At 56.0% G+C, this 9,974-nt stretch overlaps 2 protein-coding genes across 2 annotated transcripts; one reads left to right on the forward strand and one right to left on the reverse strand.

The window, feature by feature from the left end:
• Positions 1-2,750: 2,750 nt before the first annotated feature.
• LOC308630945 (uncharacterized protein) lies at positions 2,751-5,637 on the forward strand (the record flags this gene model as incomplete). Its single annotated transcript, XM_081261754.1, has 4 exons — positions 2,751-2,779; positions 3,687-3,888; positions 4,748-4,872; positions 5,527-5,637. 4 exons carry the CDS (start codon positions 2,751-2,753, stop codon positions 5,594-5,596), a joined length of 426 nt encoding a protein of 141 aa, XP_081117880.1. The 3' UTR covers positions 5,597-5,637.
• Positions 5,638-6,828: 1,191 nt separating this feature from the next.
• Positions 6,829-9,592, reverse strand: LOC308631173 (intestinal-type alkaline phosphatase-like; the record flags this gene model as incomplete). Its single annotated transcript, XM_081262166.1, has 11 exons — positions 6,829-7,115; positions 7,200-7,307; positions 7,464-7,655; positions 7,736-7,870; positions 7,997-8,069; positions 8,151-8,285; positions 8,521-8,693; positions 8,772-8,946; positions 9,096-9,211; positions 9,325-9,441; positions 9,523-9,592. 11 exons carry the CDS (start codon positions 9,590-9,592, stop codon positions 6,829-6,831), a joined length of 1,581 nt encoding a protein of 526 aa, XP_081118292.1.
• Between the last annotated feature and the right edge of the window lie 382 nt (positions 9,593-9,974).

Below are 9,974 nucleotides of genomic sequence, written 5' to 3' on the forward strand. Positions count from 1 at the left end.
GTCATGGTGTACCTTCTTCTTTAATATGTTGTTGAACATGATTTGCTAATATTTTATGCAGCATTTTTGCATCTAAGTTCATCAGGGATATTGGTCTGTAGTTTTCTTTCCTTGGTGTGTCCTTATCTGGTTTTGGAATGAATGTGAAAGTGTTCCATCCCTTTCTATTTAATGGAATAATTTGAGGATAATTGGCAGTAGTTGTGTTTTGTTGTTGTTGTTGTTGTTTCTCTGTACCAGGATTTGAACTCAGTGGCTCTTAACCACTGAGCTATATCCCCAGCCCTTTGTATATTGAGACAGGGTCTCTCTTAAGTTGCTTAGTGCCTCACTAAATTGCTAAGACTGGCCTTGAACTTTCAATCCTCAGGCCTCAGCCTCCAGAGTTGCTGGGATTTCAGACATTCGCCACCTCACCCGGTACATTAGCTCTTCTTTAAAGGTTTGCTAGAATTCAGCTGAGAATCCGTCTGCTCCTGAGCTTTTCTTTTTTGGAAGACTTTTTATTACTGCTTCTATTTCATTCCAAGTAATTGATCTGTTTAGGTTTTCTGTCCTCTTGATTCAGTTTTGGCACATCATATTCATCTAGAAATGACTCCATTCTGGCTTTTCCAATTTATTGTAATATAAGTTTTCAAAATAGCTCCTAATGATCTACTGGATTTCTGTTGTGTCTATGTTGATTTCTCCTTTTTCATCTCTAATTTTATTAACTTGGTTTTTCTCCCTTTTTCTTTTGGTAGTTTGCCTTGTTTATCTTTTTAAAAAAACAACTCTGTGTTTCATTGATCTTTTGTATCATACTTTTATTCTCAAGTTCATTGATTTCCTCTCTGATCTTAATTATTGCCTCCCTTCTACTGTTTGGAGTTGGTTTGTTCTTTTTCAAGGGCCTTGAGATGCATCCTTGGGTTGTTTAATGGGATCTTCTGATTTTCTTGGCACTCATAGCTATAAACTTTCATCTTAGGACTGCCTTCATGGTGTCCCAGAGATTCTGGTGTGTTGTGTCACTATTCTCATTTGAGTCTAAGAATTTCTAAATATCTTCCTTGATTCCTTCTATCACCCATTCATCATTCAAAAGCGTATTGGTCAATCTCCATGTGTTTATACAGTTTAGGTAGGATCTGGTCATGTTGATTTCTAATTTCATTCCATTATGAGTTTCCATATTCTTGAGCTCTTGTCTGGTTACTTTCTTAGGAGAGTCTTAAAAATGAGACTGTTGGGTCAAAATATATCCAACATTTATGAAGACATTTTGCAAGCTTGATTTCCAACTAGCATTAATAAATAATATTTACTAATTCTTACCAATATAACTGATCAAAAATGTCTAATAACTAAATTGTATTTGATTAACAATGACAATTAACACACTTTATGCATTGATTGGCTTTTTGACTCATTTCCCCTTCCTCTGTAGTGCTCCTTCTCTGTCTCTTAAAAGTCTTCTCCCTGGGCGCCGTGGCACACTCCTGTAATTCCAGCAGTTGAGAGGCCGAGGCAGAAGGATCAGGAGTCAAAGCCAGCCCCAGCAATAGCGAGGCGCTAAGCAACTCAGTGAAACCCAGTCTCTCTAAATAAAATACCAAATAGGGCTGCGGATGTGGCTTAGTGAACGAGTGCCCCTGGGTTCAATCCCCAGTATCCCCCTACCCCCCAAAAAATTTTCTTTTCTTTTGGCCAAGCCCCAAATTCTAGAGTACACTGGTTTATCATCTCAGGTCACCCTTCTCTGCTATTCTTGTGACCCTAATTACCTCGTCTGGTCTCACAGCTGCAAATTCCTATGGCTCCCAAATGTGTAACTCCAGTTCTGACTCCTTTTCCAAATTCCATCATCTACTTGACATTTCCATACTGGGTTGGCATCCTGTACTTTTCCTTACTTTTTGAGAATCTCAGTTCAAGGGGAAGAGGTGAAGTAAAGCTTCAGGGTTCATATGGATGAGCCAGCCCCTCGTGTAGCCTCTGCTCCCCCCCCCCCACCTGGCCTTGGCTGGAGCAGGTCTTGGACATCCCTAACCCTTTTTATTTTATTCTTGAGATGGGATCTCACTAAGTTACTTTAGGACCTTGTTAATTTGCTGAGCTTGTCCTCAAACTTGTGATCCTCCTGTCTCAGCCTCCCTAGTAGCAGAGATTACAGGCATGCACTACTATCCCTGGCCCTCCTGCTTTCTTTTTTTAATATTTATTTTTTAGTTATAGGTGGACACAATATCTTTATTTTATTTTTATGTGGTTCTGGGGATCGAACTCACTGCCTCACGCATGGTAGGCAAGCGCTCCACCACTGAGCCACAACCCCAGCCCCCTCCTGCTTTTTTTCAGGATTTCATCCAGTGTGTGTGCACAGGAGAGGAAACTGGTTAACAGACTCCACTGTATGTGTGAAAGGTGGTGGCCACACTGAGCCTTCTTTCCTCCTTCCCTAGTGGAGGACAAAGGCTCTGCCTTAGGTGATGGTTAAGGAACCCTGGGTGACCTCCGGTCCCTGGACCTAGGTCTCCACCCTGCTCCCCTGTAGACACAGGTCCCAGCCAGCTGCAGCGCTTCTCTGAGCTGTCTCTGCCCTTCCAGTGGCTGAGGGCAGGGCCAAATGCACTAGAGTTTCAGGAGGTCAAGTACATGATGGGACGTGGCACGGGAGACCTGGGGGGAGTCTCCTCACTATCCATGGGGTTTGGCAGGATGAAGTGTGCTTACTGTTGGGGCTGGTGTTCGAACCAGGTCTCTACATGATCCTGGCCACCAAATTGGCGCTCAAGTAAGTGGGTCCAGATGCTGTGTGACAATGTGTGTCCCCAGGGCTGCCAGGGTCACCTTCCTGACACCAGTACCAATTAGAGATCAATCAGCTACAAACATACAAACAAGGTCCTCCACCAGCAAAGATTACCAAGTGCTGAAGTTTTAGATACTCCAAGCACTTCATAACAATGTTATTACAAGATTGACAAACTACAGTGTAAACATGATATTTTATATACGGTGGGGGAAAAGGACTTACTTTGTTGTCATATCCATATAATATTGTGATCTAGAACCCAACCTACATTATCTCAAAGGAATGCATGTAACTTGCTGAATTTCACAAATGCTCTTTGCTCTGTGGTTTTTTATTTATAAAAGTAACACAACTATTATAACCTCTCCTGTTGATGAACACACTGGGCTGTTTCCAGTTTGGAGCTGTTTGAACTCCACCACTTTGACCAGATCAGTGCATGTAGCTTTAGCCACAAAGGCCACACTGTGGGGTGGCACACCCTGACCCGCCCGGATGCTGCTCCAGTCTCTGGGGTGTGGAACTCCTGCTCCTGCTCTTCTCCAGGGCCTCCCACGGGCGGGCTCAGTCCCTGACAGCGAGGGGGCTGTCATAGGCATCGCCTGGTCTCTCTGCTTGGGCTGGACACCTCTCCAGGTGTCTGCTGGCCTTAGATTCAACCTTCCTGAAGATGCTGGAGGGGACTGAGCGACCCAGGCAGAGCTGATCAGGGGTTGCCAACAAAGGAACAGCAGAGCTTGGAAGAGCGACCAAGGACGGTGGAGAGAGGCGGCTTTGCCAAGGCCTCGGCGCGAACAGCCAACCTGGACGCCAGCACCGGCGGGTGCCAGGACTTCCACTGGTTGCGTGCTGCGGTGGCGGCGGGGTCACGCCTACCTTGAACCAGGGGCGGCTGGGGCGCCTGCTGTCGCCGCCCTCTGGAGGCCAAGGCGGCGCGGCGCAGCCCAAGGTGCACGCCTTCCGAGGCTGGTGCCTGGACGACCCCAGACAGAGCAGGGCGGACAGCTCCTTGCTCCTCTGGAGGCTGGTGCGTCCCGGGGCTGAGCAGTGAGGAGCCGCGGGAGCCTCAATTCCCTGCCCAGAGGAAGGTGGGACAGTGGAGGGACGAGGGACCTGGGGCTGGGGCGACAGGCCTGCTAGGGCTGGGGCGACAGGCCTGCTAGGGCTGGGGCTGGCCAGGAAGCTCCGGGGACCCAGCTCCCAGGGGCCCCCAACCCCCGTGGGCTTGGACCAGCTTCTGTGGGTGCAGGGAGGAGCTTTGTGCCCTGGGGCATGTGACAGCCCTCTCTTCGTGCCTTCGGGTGCGACTTCACTCTCTCTGGCATATCTGGCACGTGGATTTCTGACTTTGGACCTAGGGTCCCCAGAATCATGGGGATGGGCTCGGGACTATGTGTCTCGCCCAGGATGAGGAGAGTGAGAAGGTGCCTGGGCATTGGGATGGGGCTGCAGGGAAGGCTGGGGTCCCAGGAGGGATGGCCTGGGCTAAGCCTGTCCCCAGCTTGAGGAGGCCCCTGTCCTGTGCAGATCCTGGCTGTGGACAGGGTGTTCCTGGAGCGTTTGCTCAGCCTGTTGGGGGCAGAGGCTGTGGAGCAGAAGGCCCAGGAGATCCTGCAGCTGGAGCAGCTGGGGGCTGCTGGGGCTGGGGGGCAGGAGCATGGCAGGGCTGGGTCAAGTCTGGTCTCCTTCCAAGATCACTGTCAGTGTGATGGCATCTGGTGAATCTGGGCAATATGTACAACAAGGTGACCCTGGGACAGCTGCAGACAATCCATCCCCACCTGCGTGTGCCCAGACCTTGTGTGCAGGCAGGTGTAGGGGCTGAATCTGGGACTCTGTGATCGCCCTCCCCAGGGATGGATGAGTTTTTCTATAGAGCTGGACTCCTGGTCTTCCTGTCACCATCGCTACCCCTTTTCCTCTGTGGTCCCCACCCTGTGCCCCCAGCTTCGGTGGAAGTGTCTGCCGGACCAGATCTTCCAGGAGGACTTCTCAGAGGACGAGGAGGTGCTGCTGCTGGCCACAGACTACATGCAGCAGGTGTCCCAGCTCATCTGCTCCACGCCACACAGGTGGGGCTGCACATCCCCCACGCCTGGACCCCATGTCCCCCAGCCTCCCCCCTTCCTGCTTCCCCGACCCTGGATCCACCTGCACCTGCACCTGTGTGCAGGAGCCACTGTGGGGAGGCGGTGGGGAGCCTGGAGCAGGAGTGCAGTCCTGGGTTCTGGTGCTGGAGCTCCCCCTGCCTGTGGAGCAGGGCAGGCTGTGGCTTGCTGAGCTGCAGTCCTCACTGGGGATGCAGGGGCTGGCTGACAGGGTGGCTTCTCTGAGGGAGGCTGTGGCTGCAGTTCTGCTGGCCCAGGGCCAGCTCAGGGCCAGCTTCCTGGCCTCTGCCCACCTTGGGGAGGAGCAGGGGTTGATCAAGGCCAGCCCTGAGGCAGACAGAGAGCCCTGAGTGTCCCCTGTCCCACCCCATAGCAAGTCAGGAAAGGGTGCTGGCTGTGACCCCTCAGGGTCAGGGCTGGTCAGTAGCAGGTCCTGCTGTGTGACTGGGGCTCAGGACACTTCAGGTTGCTTACCAGGACTGACCTGACAGCCCTACTCTGAGGGCAGTGTGGGGACCAGCTCCAGCTCCTGTGTGGGGGCCCTGGTGCGACAGGTGGTTCCCTGGGGTGGCCCCCATGCCTGTGTGTTTAAACATCCCCTGTTGCACCTTCCCCCAGGATTCTGCACAACTACCTGGTGTGGTGTGTGGTCATGGTCCTGATTGAGCACCTGTCCCCACCTGCGTGAGTTGCCTCAAGAGGTGGTGGGCAGTGACAAGTCCCAGGAGCCGGCCTACGGGGCTGGACCAGGCCAACTGCCACTTTGGCATGGCACTTGGTGCCCTCTTTGTACATGAGCACTTCTCAGCTGCCAGTAACGCCAAAGTCAGGCTGCCTTGGGTTCATGATGGGCATCCAGGTGGTACATGGGATGCCTTCCATGTCTCCCTGTAGCTGGGGACCCAGGCTGAGCTTAGGCCTCAGTGCTGGCTCCCTAGACTGATTTGCACTAGACCCCTCCCTGAAGTCACTCAGGTGCTGTCCCCACCAGTGATCTCTTTGCCCACCCTTTTCACCCATGCTCAGATTCTTGAGCCTTGGGCACAGACTGTCTCTGCTTGGACTCTTTCCCTGTGTGTAGAGGGAGCAGGGTGAGGGGTGTGATGCTCCAAGGCCTTGCTCTCCATCTCAACCACCCTTCCACCTGCAGGCTGGGCCCCACTCATGACTTATCTTTCCGAAAATAGCTGGCACTGTGTTGTATAACCGTTTATTGCTTTGTCCCTCCCAGAGGAATGGGGGCCCCAGGAGGGCAGAAACATCTTAGTTCAGAGATGTATACTCAGCTTCCAGATGTCCAGGTAAAGGGTCCAAGGGCCACTCTGGTGGCCTGTCCCACTCCTCCAGCCTAGAGTTGGCTCTGGGGAGGGGTGAGCATGTAGCTGCTGGTTGCACAGGACTGCCCCTGTATGCAGTGACAGGGCAAGCCCCATCTGCAGTTTGCTTGGGTGTGGAGGTGGCTCAGCGAGATGCAGGGTCTCCTGGTTCCAGGACATGCCTGAGTCTTTGGCATCCCACTGCTGGAGTCTGAGGCCAACAAAGGCACCCGTGGGTCTGGTGGAGTCCTGATCCCTTGGAGGGTGCCTGGTGCCTAACTTGGTCCTTCTCAAAGTATAGGCACAGGAGGGACTGGGTGGCTGAGCTTGCCGTTTTCCTAGGATTTGAGGTTGGAGTTCAAGAGCAACCCAGGGATGGCAGTGGATGTCATTGTCTCAGCCTTGGTACCATAGTGTCCTGACCATGGAGGGTCCGGGGCTGGGATGGGCAGTGCTGCCTGGTCTGAGTCTGCCTTATCCCTCTATCTCTTGGTAAGAGCCAAAGGTGGGGGCATCAGGATAGGCAGCCCAGTTTTGGACTGGTAACGGTTGGTGGGAGATGCCAGCTGCAGAGTTCCTGGGTGGGTCTCAGAGGGCCTGGGTGTCAGGGCGTAATCCTCAGCAACAGCAGCAACCAAAAGGGCAGCAACACTATGGTGGCCACAGGGCGGTGACCCACAGCACTGCTCTGGCCTGCTGGGGGCGCCAGGCCGCAGGCCTCATAGGGCTCCAGGCAGGTGGCGAAGGCCATGACGTGCGCTATATAGTTCTGCTCCTGCACCCCGTGCACCAGGTGCGCCTGCGGGCCACGCGCGAACACCGCCACGTCCTCGCCTCCGTGCGTCTCCGACGACAGAGGCACAGCCGCCTGCTGCTTGTAGGTGGGGACGCCTGGCGGGAAGAGGAGTTCAGGGCGGGAAGAGTCCCCCTCCACCCCTGTCCCCAAGAAGACGACCTTTCAATGGCCGCACTCACCGCTCTCAACCTCCGTGACGTCGGGTCGGTTCAGCACGTAGCCGGGGCCATTGCCATACAGGATGGACGTGTAAGCCTTGCCGTCCTGCGCCTTGAGCGGGGCCAGCCCTGCGGGGACAGGTGGCACCTGAGCTCACCGCCCCCCCCCCCCCGGGGACCCCAGTGTGCCGCACAGGCGCCTTTCGCCTTGTCACCAGCTTACTCCTCCCAAGAACCCACCCCCGCAGCACTGCAGCCACAGCCCCTGTCGCGGTCCCCGCCTACCGAAGATGGAGCTGCCCCGCAGCGTGTAGCCGCCAAAGGAGAAGACGTGGGAGTGGTCGGCGGTGACGAGGGTCAGCGTGTCCTGGTCGCTGGTGAGCTGGCCGGCCTTGTCGATGGCAGAGTCGAACATGACCGCCTCCGTCAGAGCCTGGAACGCGGTTCCCGCGTGGTGCCCGTGGTCGATGCGGCCCCCTGCGGGAGCCAGTGGGAGGGGCGTGAAGCTCCGCCCCGCCCCTGCCCCGCCCTCCCTGCTGCCCACGCGCCTCGCCCACCTTCCACGAAGAGGTAGAAGCCGCGGGGGTTCCTGCTCAGCAGACCCAGGGCCACCTCTGTCATCTCCACCAGGGAGGGGTCCTGCGCTGGATCCCGGTAGATTTCGTATTTTAAGTGTTGAGGCTCGAAGAGGCCTGGGGGACAAGGGACCCAGTGATGAGAGGCTGGCTGGGGAGGGGAAGGAAGGGTGATGGCCACAGACACACAAGCTCCAGTGGGGCCACCTGAGGGGTGCCAGGTCAGGAAGTGGGGGTCATTACCCATGAGGTGCGTCACTGCTGGGTCCTGGGTCGCCTGAATGAGCTGCTCGCGGTTCCACACATACCGAGCCCCCTGGAGGGACAGAGCCCACACTCAGCCCACATCCCTAGACCTGCGGCCCTGCCCTGGTCCCGGCCCTGTGAGCCCCATCACCTGGTGCTTTGCCAGCCATTCCTGCACCAGGTTGCGTCCATCCCGCCTGGTTCCCTTCTGGGTGGTGTCACTTGGGTACTCGGGGTCTGTGGTGCCCTTGGGAAACATGAACTTTCTGCCCCCGCCGAGGATCACCTGTAGTCAGAGACCCAGGACAGGTGGCCTTGGGGCCTGAGGGGCCTCCAGCCCCCTCCTCACAGACAGCCCCCTGCTGCCCATCAGGTTGTGGGAAGGACTGTTCTGGGTACTCCATTTAACCCCAAGAGGCCAAGGCAGGCCACAGGGTTCAGATGGTTGGAGGCCTGGGACTCCAGCCAGTTTTCGGGCCTGCCCTTTGGTCACACCACTCCCCTTTGCCCTTTGTGCTCACGTCAATGTCCATATTGGAGATGAGCTGCGTGGCGATGTCCTGGCAGCCCTCCTGCAGCGCCGAGGCTGGCATGTCTGCATCTGAGTACCAGTTGCGGTTCACCGTGTGTGCATATGTGCCAGCTGGCGAGGCATGCTGCACTGTGGTGGTGGTCACCACTCCCACGGACTTCCCTGGAGGTGGCAGAGGTCAGGGTGGGCCACACAAGCCTTCTGGCCTACCCTGGTTCTCACTGGCAGCCCCACACCTACCTGCTTGCTTGGCCCGGTACATCACAGACATGACCTCGTTGCCTCGTGTTGTGTTGCACTGGCTAAGGCGGGCGGCCGCACTTAAGCCAATGGTTCCATAGTTGCCCTTGACCCCACACAGGTAGGCTGTGGCGGTGCCAGCGCTATCTGGCACCTGTCTGTCCACGTTGTATGTCTGGGGACAGAGACACTCTCCTCTGTGTAACCTTACTCCTTGGCCTAGGCCTGGGGTGGTCCTCACTGCCCTGGACCCCAAACTAGGCCCCATCTCTCCTGGGTCCTTCCCCTGCCACAGCCCCCCAGCCCCCTGCTCAGAGTCCTCACCTTGGACAGAGCCATATATGGGAAGTGGTCCATGGCCAGGGGCGTCTCAGGCCCCAGCTTGCCTTGCACCTGTCCCTTTAGGATCCGGGTGGCTGTCACCGTGGGCACGCCCATCCCTGAAGGAACAGATCCCCTTCAGGCCTGAGCCCCAGGGCTGGTCTGGACCCAGCAGTGGCCCTGGTTTCAAGGCCCGTGAGCACCTCGGGGTGGACCAGCATGGCGCACTCACCGTCCCCCAGGAAGATGATGAGGTTCTTGGCTGAGGTCTGAAGGGGCTTCAGCTTCTTGGCGGCATCCAGGGCCTCGGCGGCTTTCTGGTTCCAGAAGGCTGGATTCTGCTCCTCCACTGGCCAAGGGGAGAGTGCAGGCTAGGTCAGCCTGGGGGCTGGCCTGTGGGGCAGGGAGAGGGGCTGGGGGAACCTCGTACCTGGGATGGCACCATGGGCCAGATGTATCCTCAGGCCCAGCAGCAGCAGAAGCACGGGGGCTCCCTGCATGTCTGCGGGTTGGTAGTCGGTGGCAGGCTGGGACACCAGGGTACTAGCTACAGAGCAGGCTGTCTGTGTAGAAGTCAGAAGACAATTTGCCCTTTTAAAGCCTTCTTGTCTGTCTCCCACCCTAATCTCCTGCCCCTGTGCTATGAAAGGCAAACCTGGATAGTGTCAGGGTGTGGCTGAGCTAGCCTGGGGCAGGAGCTGACAGGCAGCTCTCATTTTGGGCCCCAGGTGTCTCTTCCATGTAGGGTGGGAGTGGAGGCCGCTTCCCTCTGGGCAAGGAGCTTGGCTTTTGGCCTGGACTACCACCCCTCTGCCTATGCTGCCCTGTGGGACTCAGCACTCCTTTGTCCCTGAGACCCAGCTGGGCCAGGCCTGTTCTGGG

This window comes from Spermophilus citellus (assembly GCF_964194105.1).
Source record: "Spermophilus citellus genome assembly, chromosome: 11".
Taxonomy (NCBI): domain Eukaryota; kingdom Metazoa; phylum Chordata; class Mammalia; order Rodentia; family Sciuridae; genus Spermophilus; species Spermophilus citellus.